Raw genomic sequence first — 27,994 nt, 5'->3', positions numbered from 1 at the left:
TAATGTGTGCTTTTGCAAATAATTAATTGAGCAATCGAATAAATTGGTTTTACGTTTAATGCAAACAGCAGTCATACTGTCTAGAAACTTTCATCATCATCTTCACCACCACCATCATCATCATTATAAGAAAAAGAAAATGAAGAAGGAAAAGAAGAATCGATTTAACATCTATTCTATATACTGACATGTGTTAGATGGCTTTTAGAAATTGACTTCCCAACTAATCTGTCACTGACCAATTTTTTTTTTTTTTAATTTATCCCTCTCTTTTTTTATCCATCTCTTTTTTTATCCCTTTCTTTTTTATCCCTTTTTTTTTATCCTTCTCTTTTTTATCCCTCTCTTTTTTTATACATCTCTTTTTCATCCCTCTCTTTTTTATCCCTCTCTTTTTTATCTCTCTCTTTTTTTATTCCTTCCCTTTTTTATCCCTCTCTTTTTTTATTCCTTCCCTTTTTTTATCCCTCTCTTTTTTTATCTCTTTCTTTTTTTATCCCTCTTTTTTATACCTCTCTTTTTATCCTCTCTTTTTTTTATCCCTCTCTTATTTATCCCTCTCTTTTTTTTATCCTTCTCTTATTTATCCCTCTCTTTTTTATCCCCCTCTTATACCTCTCTTTTTTATCCCTCTCTTTCTTTTTTATACCTCACTTTTTTATCCCTCTCTTTTTTTTTATCTCTCTCTTATTTACCCCTCTCTTTTTTATCCCTCTCTTTTTTATCCCTCTCTTTTTTTTATCCCTTTCTTTTTTTTTATTTCTCTCTTTTTTTTATCCCTCTTTTTTTATATCTCTCTTTCTCTCGTGCCTTTCTTGGCCTTCACACGTCAATTTACCCTGCTATCTCCAACTATTTTATGTCTACTAACCCAGGAAATCACATCCATTCTTTCAATGTGACTAAACCAACAAAGTCTCTTGTCATGCACACATCTCCCTATGCTGTTAAGATTTAATCTCTCTCTGAGGTCATCAGATCTAAACCTATCGTTACACATCAATTGTATCATGCTCGTATCATTTCTTCATATAGCATATGTCCTTAGTCCTTGCTCGCAGGTTTCACTTCCATACATCGTCATACATGTCAAACAGACTCTTTTCTTGAGTCGACATTGGTAACACTCTGCTAGTTAGTAATGACAGAAGTTTCCTGAACTTATACCATCCACTTTTAATTCTTGCCATCACACTAACACCTGTCCATCCTATTCCCCAGTAATATCATCAAGGTAATAAAGCTTCTAGAAAACCTCAATAGCTTCGCCCTCCAGATAAACTTTCTCAGATCAAATAGATTTCAAGGACCCCAGTAAATAATCAAAATGAAAGAGACGACTTTGGGTTTTTACACCGGTTCATTCTCAACACCTGTAACGCCTGTAAATAAACAAATGATAAACTTGAGTTGTTTTATTTTTTATTTTTTTGTCACAAGGTCGATTTTTTTTTTTTTTTAATACAGGTAAAGTGTTAAGTTTTGAGACATTATGTTGAACAAAGATGGCAGCGTAGTTCAGATCAGTAATTGGCAGTAACCAAGATGGCAGCCAAGAATCAAATGCAGTCTGTGGCGTAGTTAACGGCGAACTGATTGAATCCAAAATTCGACAATTTTTATAATAATTTTGAAAGGTTTTCATTGGTTGTTTAGTACAGCCGGTGGTTATAAAAATGATTGGTGAATCCATTCGTCACATACCCCCCCATTAGTTCGTCTGATGGGGAATGTCTCCTAGCGGCCTAGGCTGCAGAGAGACAGGGTAGTAGTACTCGTCAAGGATTCGTCACTTGACACTCAGCCCAACAGGTGAGGGGCCGGGAACCGGCCCAGCACCTGTTGAACTGAGGTACACCGCCTGGGTAATACCTAGGAGGTCCACCCTCCCAGGCCTTGCCACTGGGCTTTCCGGTGGAGTAAGTTCATTGCTTACTGCCTGAGGCGCCCCTACCAGGGAATGCCGATGGGATTATTCAGGCAATTTTTAAAATTGCAGGAGTGCCCCTCCTTTAGGGGAGCCTGCTGGATCCCCACTTTCCGGCCTTGTGCCACATTTTGTCGAGGTGGGTGGCAAATAAATAACTACTCCCATTAGGAGTCAAAAACATTTTTTCTTTTTTGGGGGTGGGTGGGGGTCCTTGAAACCAAATCGTTAATAATGGTAGAAGTTACTTTAATTTACTCCCTCTGCTTCTATCTTGCTATTACATCAGCATCGGCTCCTCCCTGTGCTCCAATAGTATCACCATGGTAACAAATCATATGAATCACTATAATAGCCTTGATAGCCAAATATACTTTCTCCTCATCTGAGTTCTCATCCATCTCCAATATCGTACACTTCTTGAACACAAACTGGTTATTATCTCTCAACCTACCTACTGCTCCCTTTTTACAAACTGATCGGCAGGGGGGGGGCGTCTTTTTTCCAACACTACAACCGGTAATCATCACTTTGGCCTTACCATTGTTCACTCTCAAACCTTTAGTTTCTAAATTAGTGGGCAATGACCTTTTTTGCCTCCCTACTTCCTCTTTTTCACAGAAGAGACGTTGCAAGCCATTACTTTTATGGTAGACGCTCGACTGAGCTCCAATCTATGGTCCCTCCCTGTAAAACATTCGTAACAAATACTCTCCTAGCTACAACAATAGCCAATAAGTTCTCTCACTGTCCATCTGTGCTTAGGACTAAACGAAAATTCCACGAGCAGGTTTTCTTTCCTAAAACTGTCTGTGGAACACAATACCGTGTGTTGGCTTCCCAGTTGACTATAACAGTGTCATGTTTAAATCTAATGTAAGTAAATAAGCTTCTATTGAGTTATCCTCATAGATAATCAACCCCTATCCAATTTCCATCATAACTGATCATGTTGTCTTACAATCAACCTAACACTTAACACTTATCGTGGAGTGGTCTTTGGGCCTTGATAAGTGTTGGCCTTCCAAGTAACAAAAAAAAAAAAAAAAGACTTCCTCTGAGTTTTTAAGTTAACAAGTAAACCTTTCATTAGCCATAACCTAACCCCAACCTTTCATTGTTTCACACGCAAGCAGTGAATCATCAGCAGACAGCATCTGTTCTGGACAAGCCATACAAAATTCCCTGGACAACATCTCTAAATCACAGATGAAACAGATTTGGTACAGATCCCTAAAGTACTCCCACTTTAACAGTAAATCTGTCACTTAATGTGCTGTTGATTCTAATATGTCTTTTTTGTAGTTTATTTTATTTTTTTATTTATTTATTTATTTATTTATTTACTTATCAACCTATATGGGTTATTTAAAGTCAGCTATGTTTTTTTGTTGGGATTTTTTTTTATTCAGATCTTCTGATATAATTTTAGCTCTTAAGAATTTAATGATGTTTTCTACATTCGTATATTCAAATAAATTTTTTCTATTATTGATTTTAAAGAAAGACTTTCTATGGTTCTTCAGTGTTTCACATTCAATGTGGATGTGTTTGACTGTGATAGGTGTTTGGCATTTTGGTTGTAATTCTTTGTTCAGAATAAAGAAGTGTGTGAGATTTGTGTGTCCTATGCAGAACCGGGATAGAGATAACTTGTTCTTTCCTGGATTTTGTGAGGGCAGGGATATATTTATCTACCCTGTGCCTTATTCGATTTGTTTTGGGTGGTGTTTTATTTTTGTTGCCATTTATTTTGGAGAAATTTATTTTTTGTTTCAGATCTGTATATTTATTTTTGGTTTCAGATTAGTAGATGGAATTTTAAGATTTTGAGGGGTTAATTTGAGAGCAGATTTGGCTGCTTAGTCAGCTCTTTCATTTCCGTTTTTCTCCTATGTGGCTCAGGGTCCAGCATAAAAGGCTTTCTTTATTGTTGGGCATATTGTTTAGTTTGCATAGAAGTTTTACGATGAGAGGATTTTCAAAATTTTTATTTTGTAGTGATGTTAATACCGATAGTGAATCTGAAAATATGATGAATTTTTGGTGTTTGCATACATTTCTGCTATAAAGATTGAGCTTTTCTAATATGTCTTTGAGGATTTTTTCTTTCACAACCGTTCACTTTGCCCTAACTTATGCAAAGCCTACCAGACAAGATCTCTTAGTACTCTATCAAAAGTTTTCTCCAGATTCACAAAAAAAAAAAAAAAAAAAAAAAGATTCTTCTAAACAAGATACTTCTCTGACATTTGTTTCAAGATACATATATAGAGTCAGTGGTACTTGACCCAGAATTAAAACCAAACTGCATTTAATTTATGCTTGGCTGATTTCCTACTTGCTGCTTAATTATTCTCTCAGTAACTTTATTCAGAAGTGTGAATGAGAAAGATTCATTAAGTACTAGCGGGACCTGTGGAAATTCCACAATGGTAGCTTTCATATGTAAAATATTGCTGGGCATTCTGTGGACGTTCACCATGAATGGAGCCCTCGAGATATTATTTGTAAAAACTATAAAAGTATTTATCTAAGTAATCTGGTGAATGTAGTGTCAGAATATATCTGATTATTATGGTTTATCTCCAATATCCTTATAGGAGTCTGTGATATATTTTCATTGTATTGACACCTAGCATGAACGGTAACGCCACAATATCATTATACTATCTTTAGACAAAACAGATACTACCCTTGGGTCTGAAGCTAGAAGAAGGTATATTTTAGTTTCATGTAGGCCCAAAAGCGACATAATTTTTTTTTTTTTTTTTTTTTTTACATTGCGTCTTCGGTAATCAGGGGGTCCTATTTAATAAAAAGGAAAATGATAAAAGGTGATAACATACTACACACATTAAATTAATATATAGTAGTTACTAACTTAATGTTCGTAGTACGTTATCACCTTTTATCCTCCTTTTTCAAAAAATAGTACCTCCCGGTTGAATAATTTATAATGCGGAAACTGTGACATATATACATATGTATGTATGTGTATTCAAGGTACTACAGTATTACTCTATAGATTTTGGAATAACCAGTGTTTGTTTTGTTTTTATGTCATGGAAAATTAAACACCAATGTTACAGGTAGTAATGAGAGTAGATAAATAATAGCAAGTAAAAATAACTGCCACCTTCTTTTTGGGTTGTTTATGGAGTCAGACTACCCAAAGAAAATATAATAAATACTGAAAGAAGACAAAATGAATGAATAATTTCTGGAAACATGTATGAGATCATAGCCTAATTAGATGGTGGAGCATCAATTAACATATGAAGGTTTCGGTTATTATCCTATTATATTCTTCTGTAGATGGGAAAATCTACTTTATATATAAAATTGATGTGTGTGTGGAACGGTCTCTATCAAACTACTCTGTCAATTTTTAATCTACAGACTTGAAACTTGATATATACGATGAGACAAATTCGATTTGGTTTTTAGTCAAAAAAAAGGGGTCAAAATTGGAATTTAATAGGCATAAATCAAACTAATGTGCATCCTTTATGCTTGCAAAAATATACATTTATATGTTAAATTCGTTAATTTGTAAAGTTGGGATAGGCATGTGACCTTAGTTTAGATGGTAGCAAATAATGCTGGAGAGCTAAATGTTTTAGTTTCAATTCTAGCTGATAGCAGCCAAGTCATATTTATATTTGGTTGGTTGGTTGGTTGTTTTTGTTTTATGGCATATCAACCCTTTCCGGGTTATTTAATGCCGAATCCAAAGATCTTTAAGAAAAAATTTTTAATAGAATATATTTGTTGTTTTCAAGTCGGTTTCTATTTAACCCATAGTTGGAACCCTAACAGGTACTACCACTCCGGGTCAGAGTGGACCTGGGAGCAATGGTAATTAAAGGGTGGCTCCACATTCCCCAAAGCCCACAAGCTGGGGCCTCACCACTGGATATAGTTTAAGGTCATATCCAGGACCCCCATTGAGGGACTTTTACCCTCTGCAGGGGGGCAGTCGGTGTATTCTAAGCCCCACCGACAGGGCCACATATTTATATATATATATATATATATATATATATATATTTGTTAACTTTTGAAATCACTTCTGCATATTGGGTACAATATAATAATCAATAGAGAATTTGCTGCATAAATTAAAATATCATATTTAAGAGTATTTTACAACCAGACAATGACAGAGAGCCTGCTAGTTTTGCCCGAACCCATAACGCAAAGGCGGAAAAGAAAGTGGAGGTGTGTGTAAGGGTGTTGGTTGAGCAAAAAAAAAAAAAGGAAAATTGTGAGCACAAAAAAAAGAAAAGGAAAATTGTGAGCACAAAAAAAGAAAAGGAAAATTGTGAGCACAAAAAAAAAGAAAAGGAAAATTGTGAGCACAAAAAAAAAAAGGAAAATTGTGAGCACAAAAAAAAAGAAAAGGAAAATTGTGAGCACAAAAAAAGAAAAGGAAAATTGTGAGCACAAAAAAAAAGAAAAGGAAAATTGTGAGCACAAAAAAAAGAAAAGGAAAATTGTGAGCACAAAAAAAGAAAAGGAAAATTGTGAGGACAAAAAAAAAGAAAAGGAAAATTGTGAGCACAAAAAAAAAAAGGAAAATTGTGAACACAAAAAAAAAGAAAAGGAAAATTGTGAGCACAAAAAAAAGAAAAGGAAAATTGTGAGCACAAAAAAAGAAAAGGAAAATTGTGAGCACAAAAAAAAAGAAAAGGAAAATTGTGAGCACAAAAAAAAGAAAAGGAAAATTGTGAGCACAAAAAAAGAAAAGGAAAATTGTGAGCACAAAAAAAAAGAAAAGGAAAATTGTGAGCACAAAAAAAAAAGGAAAATTGTGAGCACAAAAAAAAGAAAAGGAAAATTGTGAGCACAAAAAAAGAAAAGGAAAATTGTGAGCACAAAAAAAAGAAAAGGAAAATTGTGAGCACAAAAAAAAAAAAGGAAAATTGTGAGCACAAAAAAAAAAAAAGGAAAATTGTGAGCACAAAAAAAAAAGGAAAATTGTGAGCACAAAAAAAAGAAAAGGAAAATTGTGAGCACAAAAAAAAAAGGAAAATTGTGAGCACAAAAAAAAGAAAAGGAAAATTGTGAGCACAAAAAAAGAAAAGGAAAATTGTGAGCACAAAAAAAAGAAAAGGAAAATTGTGAGCACAAAAAAAAAAAAAGGAAAATTGTGAGCACAAAAAAAAAGAAAAGGAAAATTGTGAGCACAAAAAAAAAAAAAGGAAAATTGTGAGCACAAAAAAAAAGAAAAGGAAAATTGTGAGCACAAAAAAAAAAAGGAAAATTGTGAACACAAAAAAAAATAGTAGTAAGCAGGCTTGAGAACCCATAACATGCCAGAGAAAAAAGAAGTAAAAAAAAAAAAAACTGTTTTACCAATGTGCCTACCGTGGTTGTGACGTCATGGGCAGTTGAAATAAGGCCTTTTATGCGGTGTCGTGGACGCATGGGTTGAATGACTTGCAAAAAACGTCAGCAGAAAAATCAATCCTCCATGTAGAAAACTGCCCAGTTGAGGGTGAAGGAATTAATGCTTTTGGTCAATTTTTTTATATTTATTGTCCGAAGGGTCAAGCTTCAAAATGATATTGATCTCGTGAAAATCAGTCACCTCTGTCGAAAGTTTTTGCAAGATATACATACATGCATACATACATGCATACATTTAAACAGACGGGTGAGATTTATATTATAGATGAAAAAAGATTCATCATAGCAGAACAAACCAAATTCTTGACATATTAAAGAAGAAATTGGTCAACTCACTAGGAAATATCCATGCAGGTGATGAGACACCAGCAGATATAGTAAATTTCATCAATTGGGCCAAGGAGACATGGCTGCTGAAGAGGAATTAATTCAACTCCAATTAGTACAAGGTATGTACAATAATTTGCATAGAGCTAAAATTCTACAGGTAAACCAAAGTGTGCAAATGTTAACTTAAGTTTTTGATATGCATATGGACTTAGATCAGATGGTAACAAATAAGATCTATGGATATAGGTTTTGGTTTCGATTCTAGCTGATAGCATACAAGTCATATATATATATATATATATATATATATATATATATATATATATATATACTTTTCTTTTTGAACTGTCGAAATCACTTTTTTATATTGAGTGCAATATAATATTCAGTAGAGAATTAGCTCTACAATAATAAATACAAAATTTGCATAAATGAAAACATATTATTAAGAGAATATATAGACTTCATACAACAAGGTTTTTCTGTAGAATCTAATTTCGATGTATCAAATATAGACATGCCAGATAAAAGTATCCTATAATGAGGATTGGTTGGTTGTTTCTGCTTTACGGCATATCAACTCTTTCCGGGTTATTTAATGCCGAATCCAAAGATTTTGAAGAAAAGTTTTTTTAATAGAATATATTTGTTGTTTTCACGTTGATTTCTATTTAACTCATAGTTGGAACCCTAACAGGTACTACCACTCCGGGTCAGAGTGAACCTGGGAGCAATGGTAATTAAAGGGTGGCTCCACATTCCCCAAAGCCCACAAGCTGGGGCCTCACCACTGGATATAGTTTAAGGTCATATCCAGGACCCCCATTGAGGGACTTTTACCCTCTGCAGGGGGGCAGTCGGCGTATTCTAATGCCTCATCGACAGGGCCACTATAATGAGGAAGACCACACATACATATATATATATAGAGAGAGAGAGAGAGATAGAGAGATAGATAGAGAGAGATATATAAAGGATGTTTTTTTTAAGAGTTCAAAGAAAATGAGCATTCCCCAATAATCAACTAGAAGATAATATGATAGTCCAGTACATGTGAAATTTAGACGACTCTTGTAGATTATGCCTGAATGAGAAAATTGAAATTCTAAACCTCTCAAAACTTATTAAACCATAGAAGTGAAATAGCGAACAACTGTATGCATAGAATGAACTTTACTTTAGGATAAAAATATAAAATAAAATTAAAAAATTAAAAAAAAACAACTTAAACAGCATCTAAAATAGTAATATAAAAGTACACCAAGCATACATGTATTAAAATAAGGTCACCTATTAATTTAACACATTGATAAATGGTTGGGGGAAGAGGGGGCTTCACCACATTACAAAATAGAAAAAGAAGTAAAAGTCAGCCAAACCTTTGTTTGAATGAAGTACTACCATTAACTAATGGAAACATTAATGCATAAGATAAATAACAAACAATTTGATTTATTAGCTAGCTAGACTAAATGCATCATGTATATATACATAAAAAAACATTACACAAATTCCATGAATTTTAGCCTGACGATTTCCTATGGAATGAAATGCTGAAGCATCTTTGTGGCTTAATTTCCATAAATCATCACCTAGCCCTACTCAGTTATCGAGCACTGTTGAAGTAAGTACTGAAAATTGATGCATAAAATATTATCTCCTTATAACATTGTATGTATATACACAAAATAATAATAATAATTCTGATTTCGTTTATGAACATCTCTCTGGAAAGGGATGGGATTCATTTCCAGAGGATTTCCCTTAATCCCGGCTTCAAACAAGGAGCTTCAAAGATCAAGGATTTTCCTAAGGATGTTGGTGGTACCTATAATTGCAGAGGTTTGAAGGCCGCCTAAAGCATCGGGGATTTGTAGTTTTTTCAATTGTCCTTCCAGACGACTTGATACTACTCCTAGTGTACCAACTATGACCGGGATTATTTGTGTTTTAACCCCGTGTATACGCCTTATCTCCAAGGCCAATGGAGCATAATTGCTCCACTTCTCATTCTCCTTCTCTCTCACATTCCTGTCCCAGGGTACTGAGAATCTACAATCTGCCAGTTTTTTGAGACCTTGTCAATGACGACCAAATCCGGACGATTATGTTCCAATTGTTTGGTCGTTATGACACTTTTGTCCCACCATACCTCTACCTTGTCATCCTCACTTGTTCTCACTTCATCAGGCACCTCCTCAAACCATTTTCCAGCACACTTCACCCCAACCCTCTTACACACCTCCTAATATATCCGGAGTCCCATGCAATCGTGTCTTTTGCAGTACTCTCTCTAGGCCAGTCCACTACACCCTGCTGCAAGGTGTGCAATTGACTCTGAAGTCTTACCACAAATCCGGCATTCTGCAGCAACTTCCTCTCCTAGAACCACTTTTTTGAATAATCGTGTTCCTAATACCTGCTCTTGTGCTGCACAAACAAAAGCTTCAGTACTCTTAGCCAGATACCCAGCTCTAAGCCATTGCCATAATCTTTCATCAGCCACTTCTGCTATATCCTGGAAGAACCTTCATTGCATTTTCTTCCTAGCCAGTTCCTCTGCCCTTTCTCTATCCATACGTTTCACATAATCAGCCTTGGTCTCACATACCTCCACTTCATTGGCCACAACCTTAAGCATCCACTCCTCACTTCTAACCACATGCTCCTTCAACGACATCTCCTCGGTTCTAACACAATCTTTTAAACTTTTCAATCCTCTAATAATAATAATAATAATAATCTATATATATATATATATATATAAAAGTGAGAATGTGTGTAAGCACACTTCTCAACCTATATACTCAGCAAATTTTTTACAGACTTGAAATTTGGTATATGACCTCTGTGATCCAAGAATTCTGGTGAAAGGACTGACCCTCTCAATTATCGCCCTCTTCACTAAAATCTTTGAAACCTTAATTAATCAAACACTTGTCCACTACCTCGCAAAAGCTGATCTTCTCTTAAACAAACAGTATGGTTTTCAGCAATGTCGTTCTACTGCAAATATTTGAACAGTCATCTCTGAACGCATATACCATGCACTGGATAAGGTGTGCAAAGCCAGGGCTGTGGCCCTTGATATATGCAAGGCCTTTGACAAAGTCTGGCACAAGTGGCTGCTAATGAAAATTATATCATACGGTATAACTGGATATACACTAAATATAATAAATCCCTCTTAAACAGTAGGACCATCCAGGTTGTCATTGATGGACATACATCCAAGCAGCATAACATTAATAGAAGAGTGCCTCGCGGGGTGGGGCATCCTTGGACCACTATTATTCTTGATGTTCATAAAAACTTCCCGGATAATATTGTGTCTGAGATGGGTATATTTGCTGATGATAGAAAATTCTATAACATGCATGAGGAAAGAGCAGATCTACATAAATCTAAGGCAATGGTTGAATCCATAGAAAATGACCTCCAGATTGTAGTGGAATGGGGACGTAAATGGATGGTAACATTTAATGTTAATAAGACTGCTCTCCTTTAACAATTACAAGAAGCTTCTTCAACCGCTGATATCCATGACAAATAACATCCTACCTGAGAATTCTTCCTTCAAACTCCTAGGCTTAACATAGACAGACCAAATGAACTGGAACAAATACATTGAGGATTGAGGACGTTGCGAAGGCTGCTGCAAATAAGGTGGGTTCCCTCCATCAAGCTAGAAGACTACTCACACCTGAGAGTATCTTGTACCTCTATAAGGCCACCATTCACTCATGCCCATTGTTACCACATCTGGGTTTGCATCTACCACTAGCCTCTCTCTCTTGAATAGAACCCAAAAAAGAGTTTTCAATCTAATAGGTCCCACTTTGTCAACTAAGCTCCAACCCCTGTCCCATCACTGCAAAGTTGCATCTCTGTTTTACAAATATATTAGTGGAATGTGCTCTGACGAACTCGTTGAACTTGTGCCCCCTCGGCATACATATCCTCAACAAACCCGCTTAGCAACAAAATTTCACCCCTTCACTGTTGAGGTCCTTAAATGCCAGAAAGCTTTCTACTCTAACAGTTTCTCCCCTCGAACAGCTAGACTTTGGAATTCCCTTCCTGCTACTCGCTTCCCTGACTGTATTGATGTGCAGAAGTTTAAATGTAACGTAAACCAGCATTTTGTTAATCTTTCCTAAACATGGTCCCAAATAGTAGCCCCTTATATTCAAGTGGTGATATGCCTTGTTAGGAGTGAACATGAGTTAAAAGGGTATTCAGACATCTGGAAAACTTTTTAATTAATTTTCATGTGGAAAAAAGGGCTGCTAAGGAGTCAAAATTTAAAAATTTTTACGGGGGGGGGGCTCATTGGATTCTTATCTGTTTGTTAACTGTTTCACATGTATGAATCATTCACATTACAGATTATTCATATTAAGAATAAGTAGGTTTGAAAACACTTTTTAAATATCATGTCAAACTGGCCTAATGGTTATCTTACTTGACTCACTGTCTTTAAGTTTTGGTTTTGATTTCAGTTCGAGTATTTTTTTTTTTTATTGACAAGAAGTGAACTGTTTAGAAAAAAACATAATACTCGCATGCAAATGTCTCAGTTTCTGTATTAATTAAAATATAATATTTATGCATATTTTACGACCGGGCAACACCTCGCGGCCTGTTAGTAATATATATAATTGATTAAGTTCGAGTATACTTTAAATATGAATGAAAAACCATGAACAGGAATTTTTCTGATACCAATTCAAATATTTCAAAATTTCTTCAATTTCCAATTCTGATTAATTGCTCCATCACTAATACACACACACACACACACACACACACACACACACACACACACACACACACAGATTTGGACCAGTGAAACAAATTCAATTTGGTTTTAACCGGTAAAAATAGCTTGTAAGGGTTCAAAATTGAAAGAAAATTGGAACTTGGCAGGCATAAGCTGACTTAAAGTGATCTTCTACGTATGCGCAAATATACATTTATACATTAAAATCAGTTAAATTTTAATGTTTTCTCATCCATCTGACGATAGCTCAAATGGTAACAACTAAGGCTGAAGCACTAAATGTTTTTGGTTTCAATTCTAGCTAATGGTACTCAAATCATTTTTTGTTTAACTTTTGAAATCATCACTATATATTGGATATAATATAATAATCACTAGAGTATTGGTTTTATAATGATGATAAATACGAAATCTGCATAAATTTTAATATCAGCATGTTTTACGATCCAGCAATGTTGGGCAACCTGCTAGTATATATATATATATATATAGAGAGAGAGAGAGAGAGAAAGAAAGAGAGAGAAAAATCTGTTATTTTTTTTTATTAGCAATATAGTTTGTATTTAATCTTGCTTCTTAAGTGATAAAGGAGTTATATCCTTTTTTTGTTTTGCATCTTGTCGCTCCCTCCCATATATATATATGGCAGGTGCTCGTCTGAGCTCCATTCTCTGGTCCCCCCTCGCCAATCTTTCTCAAAAAACACCCGACTAGCTGAAACCACCGTCAATAATTTTCCCCACTCCCTATCTGTGCGTAAATCAAAACGTAGATACCATGAACAAAGCTTCTTTCTTAGAACTGCACGCCTGTGGAACTCTGTTCCACTTGCCTGTTTCCCTCCCGACTTCAACCTGGACGTCTTCAAGTCCAACACAAACAAATTCCTGATGAACCGCCCACCCCTAAGTAATGACACCTTACCAATTCTCCAATACTATTGCTACACTATCCCTTTGATTACTGTACACACAATAACCCTTATCCTTGAGTGGCCATTGGGCCTTAATAAGTGGTGAATTCCATGTAAAAATATATATATATATATATATATATATATATATATATATATATATATATATATATATATTACAGGACATATTTTTAAAATCTATTTTCATTTTTTTATTCATTTTTTTAAATATTTTGGGCATGCATAAAAGTTATCCATGGACAGGTGTTTCTTGTTACGAGCCATCGTCAGCATGGCTAGACATGATTTGACAAGGATTAAACCCACAATCCGCAGTCTGGCATTTTACCGCTGAGCCACAACGTCTTGTCAGATTTTATGCAAGATTTTTACTGCTTTTAAATATAAAATCTTTTATTTTTTTATTAGCGATATATATATATATATATATATATATATATATATATATATATATATATATATATATATATATATATATATATATATATATAAAGCAATGCATTTAAATGTTTTTCCTTTAGGAAATAATTGCCTGTCAGGAAATGCAGTAAAATTTTATATATTATATTTTTCAGGGAAGACGCATAGCAAAATAGATCTAATTAAAACCGAGCGCCCAGGAAGCGCCTCTAGTTCAAGGACCGATGCCACGCAAGTAAGTACTTTGTTTTTAATTTTTTAATTTGTTTGTTTTTTTTTGGGGGGGGGGTTACTGCAAAATAAAGTATAGCTTAAAAAGCTTAAGCAAACATTAAATTATTACCGCCACATAAAAGTCAAAATGTTATATTATGAATTAGTTGTTTTTTTTTTTTTTTTTTTTTAAGGTCATCTAACAAAACGAAAACAGATGACCTTAAAAAAGCTATTAGCCACAAAATAGACTCCTAGATGATTTTTAGTAACCTCACCAAATTATGAGGTAGGGAAAGCTGCCAATAACCATAGTGACACAAATGATACCGATTAACTTTAGTCATAAGTTTTAAGAGCACCAAAGTAACTATGTAGAAACTAGTTGAGGTTGCTTTATAAACTGTGATAAATAATAAATTAGCCCTTTTAGATTGTGCACTACTAAATACATTAAGCATACACATTTTTGTTTTCTGTTCTTGCAGAGACGTGGGAACTATAGTAACGGTGTTCTTTTTTGTTTTATTTTACTTCAGTCGCAGTTCTCAGAAATCAAGGGGCCTACAACCTGGGGCTAACACTTGAACTCTATATGAGATACATAAATATTCGAATGTTCCATTTAACTTCTTTATCTCTCAAACACGGAGTTAGTAAAGAAATTGAAAACATAATTTTCATATGTTGTAGTATATCTTTCATTTTGGTCTCTTGGTCTTACTGGATTCTAGGACAAGAATTTATCTAGTCTGGTGGAGTATCCAGCTTTGTGCTATTACTTGAGGTAACATCACTTGGAGAAGGTGCACCATTCCTCGGAAAAGCTAATGTGGGTTAGCCATAGTGAGGAGATCTTATTTGGGCTGCGAATACTATGTGATTTTGAATATTTGGTCAGGGTTTACTTCTATGGAAAAAGTATCCTCATGCCAGGTTGTTCTGACAAACCCCTGTACAGAGAGACCTTAGGCACTCGAGGACAGTGTCTAGTAGGCATTCAAGTTCTCTCCAGTAGACATTCAAGTTCTCTCCAGTAGGCATTCAAGGTGAATGTTTAATGCACATATTTATTCATGCACGAGACATGAAACAGAGACAGCAGCAGCAGCCCTAGTGTCACAGTGTCAGCAACAACTATTTATGTATCTACTAGCAGTTCAGCCCAGCTTTTCTCGGGTCCTATGTACTGTTCATAACTTTATGTTCATATGTATATGCATATATTAAAAAGTTTGACTCATGTCTAGGTAACTGTTATGGCTCACAAGTAGCCACAAAGAAGAACAGAACAACGGAGAACAGTTTAAACATGTATTACATGAAAAACGGAAAAGGTTAAAAAGGACAGATTACAAACGAACAGTGTAGGTAATTCACTGAGCATGCGAGAGTCGTTCTGGAATTAGATCCCCGCTGGGACCGTCATGCATAAAGTTTATATGGACCATGAATTAGTTTATTTGGAGGGTGGTTCCCCACAACAGTAACCTACATCTCAAATTTCAAGTGTTTACACCCAAAATTGGCAGAGGAGTTTGATAGAGTCTGCAAAGATCAACTCTTTCAACTTTGACCTTTTGGCAGCCAAACTCATTAAAAAGCTTACGGCATGTCTGAATACCTTTTATGTAAAATTTCAAATGTTTAGACCCAAAATTGGCTGAATAGTTTGCTAGAGACCGCAAAGGTCAAATCTTTCGAACTTTGACCCCTTAAAAGCCAAATTTTCAGCCAAAAACCGATTAAAAAACTTGCTTTATGTCTGAATACACTTTATGTAAAATTTCAAAAGTAAGGCCAAAAATTGGCTGAGAGGTCAAATATTTTTTAACTTTGACCCCAATTTTGACCCCTTAACATTTATTGTTTTGGGCTCAAATCAAATTAAAATATCCAAGTAACCTACATCTAAAATTTCAAGTTTTTAGACCCAAAATTGGCTGAGGAGTTTGGTAGAGTTTTCAAAGGTCAAATAGTTGAACTGAAAATTTCTGGCTGAAAACTGATTAAAAAGATTTTCCCAACTTATGTTATTATGTCAAATCCCGAGTCTGTAGACTGAAAATTGACAAAGTAATTTGGTAAGGAAATGTGCTGTGCACACACAGACAGACACAGATAATTTCAGTTTTATAGATATATAGATTAGCAGGGAGACCTAACGTTAACTGGGAATGAATGGTGATCAACGAATGTTTCGCCATCCCATATTTTATTGTCATCAAAATCTGTTAAATCTTCCATTTTTCAATCCTCCCACAGTGACGTACATAGTGACAATACATAGAAGTCTACACTGCACTGTTTAGAACCTACTGGTGATTTTATAAAATTATTTTTATATATAATGACTTGAATTGAATTTTAAAATGTAAAAGTCAAGTATCATGGTGCGATCGTGCTCTAAACAGAAACATTCATTTTGAACCAAAGAACCTGTTGTTGATTTTATATGTTGAACCTTTCTGCTTGTGGTGATAATAACTTGAATTAAAGTTTAAAATACAGAAGTCAAGTATCATGGTTCAGTTGTGCTCTAAACAGAAACATTCATTTTGAATGCATCCCTGTCATATCAAAGAACCTACTGTGGATTTTATACGCTGGGCCTTTCTGCTTGGGCGGTGATAAAATTTCTGAAATGCACTTATGATGTTAGGATGTATTAGGCATTAACTTTAGTCAAAATTGCCTGTTCGTTTCTTCATCAGATTTTGTTTCAGTTATCGATTATCAATACTTATCAGAGTCATTCCGATTGCCAGGTACATAAAACATATTTGTGTGTAATTAAAAATAAATCAACCCAACTGTTTAGGAGTTCATATGGAATGAACTTACACAGAGACACACAGACAAAGTTCCTTTTATATAATGACTATATAATAACTAGCAAGGGTGCCCAGCGTTGTCTGAGTGTTTGGAGAAAAAAAAAAGTGATAGTAGGCAGGTAGGCTTGAACCCCTGATGCAAAGGCGGAAAAGAAAGTGAAAGAAAACTTGACATCTTACCGCTATGCCTTGACGTGACAGGAAGTGAAAAGCATTCAAATTTAGCGATCAAAAACTTGACTTGCAGAAAGGCATAGTTAATTGAATGACTTCACGCAGATGCAGAAATGAAAAGCATTCAAATTAAGTGATGTCAATCAAAATGTTAATTTGCACAAATAAATTAAGAATCACGCAGGTACAGAAATGAACATTGGCTGAAGGCCAGTTAAGCTTTCCGCTTTCTGCCGTTTTATTTTTTTGTTTCCTCACAATGTTGGGGAAAACCAGCTCCCCCCAAGAAGGGGGAGCTCTCCAAATGGATAGCAATTGTCTGATATGAAGGTTTTCTCCACATTGATCAAAACAAATTGCGTTCTAGACGTCCCGTCCATGAGGGCCGAGAAACAATTGCTTTTGCTTCAATTTAGTTTTGCTTTATTTATACAAAAAAGACAAACAAACACGCAAAAGGATGGAATAGCGTAAATTTTTTAAAAGTCGATCATGTAGAGACAACATGCGTTCGCAAATCGTACATATTATAATCTAGGGAGTATATAAAAAGCTTTCAAAAATAGTTACCCTCTCGAGACCCACCCCCTCCTGAAAAAAGCCTTTCTTGGATATACAAAAATGCGCTCGGCTGTTTTGCCTTATAGATATGTAGATAGGGATAGATTTCTATATATACCAAGAACGTTCCAAAAGTAATGCCTGTTGCAGATATTGACAATGTGGGACTCTAAGAAGACAACCCCTGTCATGAACATTGCTGCACTTCTATTTCTTGTTCTCTTTCGGTGGAGGAGAAATCCTTCACGACTGAGACAATTTTTAATTTTTGTTCCTTTTCTCCACGTTAAAAAACGACCCTGGTGTCTAACTCTGTCCCGTGGGGAGGCATTGTAAATAGGAACATTCACCAGCGCCTGTGAAACATTTAAAAAGCTGATGTAGTTGATGTCAGCACAGTTAAAACATGGGTCCACTCCAAACTTTTTGGACCAAGTTATCAAAAGAGACTGGCAAAAGTGCATTGAGAATGGTGGTGACCATGTAGAAAAATATATTCTGGAGCACAAATGGTTGCTCGTTTTAATGACACCATTCTTGTCTTCATAGCTCATTTTAGTTTTTGAGTTAAATAATAGGACTTACTTTACATTACATATTTTGCATTATATATGAATATATATATACTAGCATGGGTGCCCGGCGTTGCCCGGGTATTTGGAGGTGTATGTTGAGCAAAAAAAAAGAAAAAAAAAAAAAGAAAGCAGTCAATTTCTTTTTAACTTTGACCCCTATTATGACCCCTTAAACTTTATTGTTTTGGGCTCAACTCAAGTTATTAAGTTAGATCCATGTCCAACGAACCTATATCTAAAGTTTCAAGTGTGTAGACCCAAAATTGTCAGTAGAGTTCTCAAAGGTCAAATCGTTGAACTTTGACTCCTTAATCGCCAAATTTCTGGCCGAAAACCGATCACAACGATTTTCCCAAATCTCAGTACCCTGTATATCAAATTTCGAGTCTGTAGACTAAAAATTGACAGAGTTATTGCGTAGGGAAATGTACACAGGCACACACAGACAGACAGACAGACACTTTCACTTTTATAGATATATAGATATATGGGGTGTAAGATTTTGTCGTATTGTCTATATTAACAATAGCATCACAAAATGTGAATTATATTTTTTTATTTATATCATTTTTGAGTAATAAATTTACTTTTTTTTTTTTTTTCACTCAAAACTAAGCATATTGACACTTGGACAAGTATTAGGAATCATACCTAGCAGGGGATTGTGGGGAGTTGAGTAGCAAAATATCTGCATGTTAGGCCCCTCAGGCAAGCAAACTACTATTTGGGATCACATCTAACAGGGGATTGAAGGGAGCTGAGTAGGGGGGTGTCTGCATGTTAGTACAGTCAGGAAACGGGGGGGGGGCTTCCAAATCTAGCAGTTCCAGGGAAGAAACTGTTAAAGCAAAAGACTTTCCAGAATCTAGGGATCACAACAGTGAAAGGATGGGATTTTGCTGTTTGTCTGGTTAGTCGAGAATATATACATATGTATGTAATTCTGAGGCAGCGTGTTCAAGAACACAATGCCAAAGGAGATCGCCGGTACATCTCTGAGCAAACACTGGTGTGATTATGCAGAGGGTCTAATTGTGAATGTAAATCGTTGCAGGTTTAGTCTGTTCAGCATCAGTACAGGACGATATTTAAGCATTGTGGTGGAGCAAGAACCATAAAATAATCTGGAGTCTACAGAAGCACATGTTACATTCTGACGAGTAGACAGCAGATCTAATCCAAGCAGATCATATACTCCAGAGGGAACAGGGTCGCAGCAGGGAATATATAGTATATATCTGATGGCACAATGTTGTCGATGCTCAAGAGAATCAGAGAACACCTTGCGAACTCTGGTGAACACTAGGAACATTTCCAATGGGGTCAAATCATTGTCTTGTAAAGCCTAGTCAACAAACGCCATTTATGAGGAATTTGGTAGCTCAGGATACGCAATATTAACTTGTGATGGGATGATTCCAAAATTTTTCCCAAATCTGGCACAATTACCGATTACATACTAAATTACCAATTCCGATGCAATTACCGATTCTGATTCTTTATAACGCTCTAAATATTTAACTATGAAATTGTTATGTTTTTTTGGGGGTTTTTTTTTTTCATGATTACCGTAAAAAACACATTATATGTGCAGATATTTTTTTCTCGAACATAAAAAAAAAACACTTGGTGGGGGTGATCCATAGATATCAGGTTTACTGGTTGTTTAAAATCAATAAATATTTATTCTTTTATAATTACTACCAGCAGTGGAAGACGTAGTTTTAAACAAAATCAAATAAAACCAAGATAATTAAGGAAATCGTTTTAGGCATCGGAAAATAGGCACAATTTTTTTTTTTTTTATATATTGATTCCAATACCCCCAAAGTTCTGATTTTTCTGATTTTGATTCTGATAAATCGTCCCAATACTACTATTAACCGTTTGGCCACGATCAAAGTGTAGTATCTGTTCTTCAGATGCAGTACTTCCATTTCCGGTGGAGGAGCAGTCCTTCACGACCGAGACAACTTTTTATTTTTGTACCTTTTCTCCACGTTAAAAAACGACCCTGGTGTCTAACTCCAATCTGTAGTAGAATGGAGACAAAAATGGATGGTCACATTCAATGCTGCCAAGACTAAACTTGTTTCCTTCAATAATTACAAGAAACCTTCTCTACCACCAATAGCAATGGCCAAGAATACATTACCTGAAAGTACTTCTTTTAAACTCCTCGGCCTAACGTTCACAGGGAACATGAGTTGGAACAATTACATTGAGAGCATTGCCAGGACCGCTGCAAAGAAGGTAGGCTCTCTCTACTGTGCTAGAAAGCTATTAACGACCGAAAGTATCCTGTACTTCTATAAGGCCACCATTCGCCCATGTATGGACTATTGTTGTCATATTTGGGCTGGTGCATCTGCTACTAGTCTCTCGATTCTAGACAAGGTCCAAAAGAGAGTCACCAATCTGATAGGTCCTGAACTGTCATCTAAGCTGCAGCCTCTGACCCACTGACGAAATGTTGCGTCCATTTGCTTGTTCTATAAGTATTTTAATGGTGGATGCTCTGACGAACTGCAAGCACTTGTGCCCTCACGACGTAACTACCCTCGACAAACCCGACAAGCAGCTAAATCCCACCCCTACACAGTGGAGATCCCTAGATGTAGGAGAGCTTTCTACTCCAGTAGTTTCTTCTCCAGAACCGCTAGATTTTGGAATTCCATTCTGGCTTCCTGCTTCCCCAACTGTACTGACATGCAGAAGTTCAAGTGTAATGTGAACCGACATCTTACTGCCCAATTCCCTACATAGTACCCCAGTAGCTTATGTCCCTGATAGTAGCCCCCTACACCAAAGTGGCAATGTGCCTTGTTTAGGGTGAAAATGTAATAAATAAAAAAACTCTGCCCCATGGGGAGGCATTGTAAATAGGTACTATTAACCGTGAAGGATATGGTTGTCAAGTCTGCGATTGCAAGATATTACTCTCAAATAGTTATGACGTTTTGAGAATGGCAACAATACTCCATATTATTAACTTGATATAAAGACTGTATTTGCTTCTGCAAAAATCTATATATCTATATAAAAGTTTTGTGTGTATGTTTATATATTTCTATGTATTGAATTTGCTCCTTTAACTAAACTAATTAACTGATCATTATGAATTTTGAAATACAGCCAATAGGAATAAAGGTGAATAATGTGGGCTATATTTATTTTATGCAAAGGGAACAAAACTGGTATGAATGATGCTTACTGAAAATTCACATACCTCTGATTTTTATGAAATTCTAACAATTGGTATTAGGTATTAATTCCACAAATTTCAGTTTCTCTTAAGAATTTGAATTGGGGTTTTACGGGACGTAATAAATGCGCAACCTCCCATTTAAAAATTTAAATTTTTATGCTTGCATTGAATTTGATCCACCAGTTAAACAAGATTCCCTGAATTTTAATTTCTTAAAATTCCATTAAGCTTAAACCTTAAATTTTAGACATTTTCTAGAATCAAAATCATGTAATGGATTTTGATCCAGATTGAAATAAGGATTCTAGACATAAGGCTTAGTAGCATTATATCTTGATTTTAATGAGTCAGCATAAAAAATGATGCAAGAAATTAATGCTACCTGTCTTGGAATGACCACTTGCTCTCTCTCTCTCTCTCTCTCTCTCTCTCTCTCTCTCTCTCTCTCTCTCTCTCTCTCTCTCTCTCTCTCTCATATTTAGTAATGTAATTGATAATTTAAAATTCAAATTAGAATTAAAAATTAAAAATCTGTTTCATAAGAAGGAACAACAACAAAGTCAATAATTTGTACGATCGTTTCAGAAAATGTTTTTATTGCGATAGATATTAAGCCATGGACAATAATTTTGACATATAGTTTTTTTTAAACAAAGTCTCCTCATCAGCAAAAGTATTGGGTGGGTTTTTTTTTTTTTATATATATATATAAAAGACACCATAAATAAACCTAGCATTTTTTAAGTAAGGCAGATGTATCTTTTAATGGTTCGCCTTCTAAAGCTCGTAAGTATTATCGTCAATGCATTCATTGGGATGTTAAAATACTATCACATTAAAATACAATCTGCTCTTTAGACAACTGTTCTAACCCCCTTTAAATTATATATATATATATATATATATATATATATATATATATATATATATATATATATATAGCAAAACTGGTAATTTAAAAAAAAAACGAAGAAGGTGCTCAATACCATTGCAGAGCAAATATATATTTTTTATTACCTTTTTATCTGTTTTAGTTACACATGTTTCGGTTACCGGATCGTATTCACGATCCAGCAACTTCGTCAGACTTGAACAGAAGTGAACCACTTCTGTTCAAGTCTGATGAAGTTGCTGGATCGTGAATACTATCCGGTAACAGAAACATGTAACTAAAACAGATAAAACGGTAATAATATATATATATATATATTATTACCGTTTTATACCACAAATAAAAAGCACGGATTTCCGAAACGATCGTACAGATAATTGACTTTGTTGTTGTTCCTTCTTATGAAACTGATTTTTAATTTAATTAAAATTTGATTTTTAAAATTTAAAAAAATTTTTTTTAATTTTTAAATTGTAAATCACATTACTTAATATTGAATTAGCTCTAGGACATTTAACTATCGAGCTTATTATATATCTAAATTACAACGAGCATTTCCTGTATTTTAATTAAACTAGTAATTTCACTGTTACATTAAAATACACTTAGCTCTTTAGACTATTATTCTAATCTCCTTTAAATTATATATATATATATATATATATATATATATATATAGAGAGAGAGAGAGAGAGAGATAGGCGAGGGTGAAGAAATGAAAAGGAAGAGTAAAGAAAGGAAAATAGGATAAAGATAGAGAGAGGGGAAAAATATGGAATTAAGAGTGGAAACATGGATAAAGAGAAAGAGGAAAATTGGATAAAAACAGAAATATGAGATATATATATAGAGAGAAAAGATGAGATATATAAACAGAGACAAGAATATATATATATATATATATATATATATATATATATATATATATATATATATATATATATATATATATATGGGAGCTGGGGCAAAACAAGATACTTAAGGGAAACAGAACTGTCGAGTTAAAGGTAGATTGACATATAAACCATATTCTGTGTACTGAACATTCAAAGTATTGGAAAACAATGCCACAACAACAAAAAAAGATGAGAAATTATTTTCAAAAGAAATACGGATGATTTATTCAGCTAACTGTATTGTCCCGTTTTGCCCCATGCTTGAGGCAAAACGAGACGGATCTTGGTCCGAATAAGTCAGTCTTCACACGGCTTACAAATGAAGATTGGGGTCTTGTTGCATTCGTCTAGACCTGCACAGTCGTAGTGTGCCCATTTCCAACAGTCCCCTTGACAGGCTACCCAGCTTTCTGCACTCTCAGAGTACAGTTCGTCACAGATCAACATAGATAAATTTTGAATACTTACCCCCTTTTTGATGTACGGGGCTGAATAAAACAATGGTAGACGTTGCCGGCAAGGCGTTATCACTTGATCTCTTGACCAGACCCCTCACGAAAGAGCTCTCTCTCTCTCTCTCTCTCTCTCTCTCTCTCTCTCTCTCTCTCTCTCTCTCTCTCTCTCTCTCTCTCTCAGTTATCTGTGGTGTCTCGTTTTACCCCGCTATCTCATTTTGCTCCAGGTTCCCCTATATATATAGAAAGAGAGAGAGAGAATATAATTAAAAAATGATACTATAAAAATACAGATTAATTCGTTTATTCAATAAGGATGATACATCAATTAGTTTTTTGTTTTGTTTTTTTCACATATAAATATTCTTAGGAATATTTTTATCTTTTCCTCTTTTTTTCTACAAAAAAAACAAACTTCGCAAAAGCAGTCATTCAGACAACTTTAAAACCAAATAAAGTTGTAAATATAAAAGACTTATGATCTGTTTGGATACAGTTCTCTCTCTCTCTCTCTCTCTCTCTCTCTCTCTCTATATATATATATATATATATATATATATATATATATATATATATATATATATCACTTTTCCTCTCTCACTTTATATATCTCATCTTTCCTCTCTCTATATATATCCCATATTTCTCTCTTTATTCAATTTTCCTATCTCTCTCTTTATCCATGTTTCCCCTCTCTCTCTCTCTCTCTCTCTCTCTCTCTCAATTCCATATTTTCCCCCTCTCTCTATCTTTAGCCCATTTTTCCTTTCTTTACTCTCCTCTTTTCATTTCCCCATCTTTCTCATTTCTTCTTTCATCTGTCTTTATTCTCTCTCTCTCTCTCTCTCTCTCCCTGTTATCTCCCCTCTCTCTTTCCCTTTCATCCTCGCTCTCTCTCACTGATGAAGGGTGGGATAATAAAAAGACACCCACAAAAGCAAGAAAATAAAGCAAGCAAATAAAATGATATAAACAGTAGGTTAATAAGCAAATTTTTCACTGTTTATCGGTTTGTCATCGCTAAAAACAAGCAGGTCAGTCTCTAAGTGGGAGTGGAGGTTTAAATGGAAAGAAATTTCTAATTTGTCATTCAATAAAAAAAAATTATTTTTAACACATCGATTATGTAACATTAAGGATTCTTGTAGAAGACATTATTCTTTAAAACTTTCAAATTTCAGAATTCTGTGAAGAGTATGAATGCAAGAAATGCGGGGAGACTACAATCAGACAAACATGTAAAAAGCACCACCACGATCTGTGAGTATGAAATATTAAATTTATTAATGCTTTTTATTTTTTATTTTTTTCTATTTTTATTTTTAATTTTTTCAATTTTTGTTTGTTTCCTTTGTTCTTTTCCTTTTCTTTTTATTATTTTTTTCATTTTTTTGATGAGGAGAGATTACTCTCTTCTTTCCCTCTCTCATACCTCTTGGTTTGTTCCCAGTTTAAAAAAAAAAAAAACGTTTTTTTTTATATTTTTTGTTTTCAACCAATATTAAAACAAACATTTTGTTTTCAACCAAAATGCGAAAAAAAAAAAATTTGTTCCTAACATTTCAGATATTTTAACTAACTGGCATGTAATTAATTAGTATTCTCATTATGAGAAATGAAAATGTAGACGTCAATTCACTGATGTAATCAGTTGCTTGCGAGAAGCCATCTAGAGTTTTTCAGGGAAAACTGACACAAAAGTAAAAGCATTCTGAATTGACAAATTCCTAAAATAAGTCATAATCTTATTTCTTATTACTCATTTTTATCTGTATATTTATGTAAACATACAAAATCAAAGTGTAAAATATATATAAATTACAGATTAATGATGAAAAGTTAAAAAATGAGTATATGATTGGAAACTATATATTTATGACTGGAAACCATATATTTATGACTGGAAACTATATATTAATGATTGGAAACTATATATTTATGATTGGAAACTATATATTTATGATTGGAAACTATATATTTATGATTGGAAACTATATATTTATGATTGGAAATTATATATTTATGAGTGGAAACTATATATTTATGAGTGGAAACTATATATTTATGACTGGAAACCATATATTTATGACTGGAAACTATATATTTATGATTGGAAACTATATATTTATGAGTGGAAACTATATATTTATGATTGGAAACTATATATTTATGATTGGAAACCATATATTTATGAGTGGAAACTATATATTTATGACTGGAAACTATATATTAATGATTGGAAACTATATATTTATGATTGGAAACTATATATTTATGATTGGAAACTATATATTTATGATTGGAAACTATATATTTATGATTGGAAACTATATATTTATGATTGGAAACTATATATTTATGATTGGAAACTATATATTTATGACTGGAAACCATATATTTATGACGGGAAACTATATATTTATGACTGGAAACTATATATTTATGACTGGAAACCATATATTTATGATTGGAAACTATATATTTATGACTGGAAACCACATATTTATGACTGGAAGCTATATATTTATGACTGGAAACTATATATTTATGACTGGAAACCATATATTTATGATTGGAAACTATATATTTATGACTGGAAACCACATATTTATGACTGGAAGCTATATATTTATGACTGGAAACTATATATTTATGACTGGAAACCACATATTTATGACTGGAAGCTATATATTTATGACTGGAAACTATATATTTATGATTGGAAACTATATATTTATGATTAGAAACTATATATTTATGACTGGAAACTATATATTTATGACTGGAAACTATATATTTATGATTGGAAACTATATATTTATGACTGGAAACTATATATTTATGACTGGAAACCATATATTTATGACTGGAAACCATATATTTATGAGTGGAAACCATATATTTATGAGTGGAAACCATATATTTATGAGTGGAAACTATATTTATGATTGGAAACCATATATTTATGACTGGAAACTATATATTTATGACTGGAAACCATATATTTATGACTGGAAACTATATATTTATGACTGGAAACTATATATTTATGACTGGAAACTATATATTTATGATTGGAAACCATATATTTATGACTGGAAACTATATATTTATGACTGGAAACCATATATTTATGACTGGAAACTATATATTTATGACTGGAAACTATATATTTATGATTGGAAACTATATATTTATGATTGGAAACTATATATTTATGACTGGAAACTATATATTTATGATTGGAAACTATATATTTATGACTGGAAACCACATATTTATGACTGGAAGCTATATATTTATGACTGGAAGCTATATATTTATGACTGGAAACTATATATTTATGACTGGAAACTATATATTTATGACTGGAAACTATATATTTATGACTGGAAACTATATATTTATGACTGGAAACTATATATTTATGATTGGAAACTATATATTTATGACTGGAAACTATATATTTATGAGTGGAAACCATATATTTATGAGTGGAAACTATATTTATGATTGGAAACCATATATTTATGACTGGAAACCATATATTTATGATTGGAAACCATATATTTATGACTGGAAACTATATATTTATGACTGGAAACTATATATTTATGATTGGAAACTATATATTTATGATTGGAAACTATATATTTATCATTGAAAGCTACATATTTATAATTGCAAACTATATATTTATAAGTAAAAATTATACATTTATGAGTTGAAACTATATATTTATTATAAAAAATATATATTTTATAATTGTAACATATTTATGATTGAAACGTATATACTTATGAGATTTATTAGATATGAAAACAAACATTTTAAATGTAAAAAATATTAATAAAAAGAAGTTAATGTTAATATGTATTCCTTAAAACTGACACTTAGAAATTGTTTAATGTCTGCTTCAGAATGCATTTTAGAAGAAATCTTAGTTTTTGTCAAGAATTCCTTCTCTATTAAAAAAACAAAAATAAAGAAAAATCTCTATGATGTATGTGCCTATGACAAAACAAAAATATTTAAAAAAATATGTAAATTGATCAAGTAGTTTTATTTTTATAAAGGAAACCATATTTAAGTGATTAATGAAAATTCGTAGGTATTACAACATAAAATTTCCTAAGTTTAAAATTATTGGGTTATCCCCTTTTGTTTTTTCTTTTGTTTTGTTTTTTGTTTGTTTTTTTGGGGGGGGGGGGTAGACTGTTTTCACAATTGCAGACAAAACAATCGCTCTTCTGTAACGCCAAAAAATTATTTTCTTATTTAAAAATAAAACTACTTCATCAACTTATATGATTTTTGGAATATGACATTTTCGTTCCATGACGTGTACATACATCATAAAGATTTTTCTGTATTTTT

General features: G+C 33.6%; 1 protein-coding gene across 4 annotated transcripts in view; it reads left to right on the top strand.

Moving 5' to 3' along the window:
• The window catches only part of LOC145268294 (uncharacterized), a 672,998-nt gene that overhangs the window by 520,250 nt on the left and 124,754 nt on the right, over positions 1-27,994 (top strand). For all 4 annotated transcript variants that reach the window (XM_080123705.1, XM_080123703.1, XM_080123706.1 and 1 more), the window contains exons 7-8: positions 13,965-14,044; positions 24,799-24,877. In XM_080123705.1, coding sequence (XP_079979831.1) covers positions 13,965-14,044; positions 24,799-24,877 — 159 coding nt within the window. The remainder of the gene's footprint in view (positions 1-13,964; positions 14,045-24,798; positions 24,878-27,994) is intronic.

The sequence above is a fragment of the Euprymna scolopes genome, chromosome 43, assembly GCF_053919585.1.
Source record: "Euprymna scolopes isolate OS-2025 chromosome 43, ASM5391958v1, whole genome shotgun sequence".
NCBI lineage: Eukaryota > Metazoa > Mollusca > Cephalopoda > Sepiida > Sepiolidae > Euprymna > Euprymna scolopes.
This window is presented reverse-complemented; position numbering and strand designations above follow the sequence as displayed.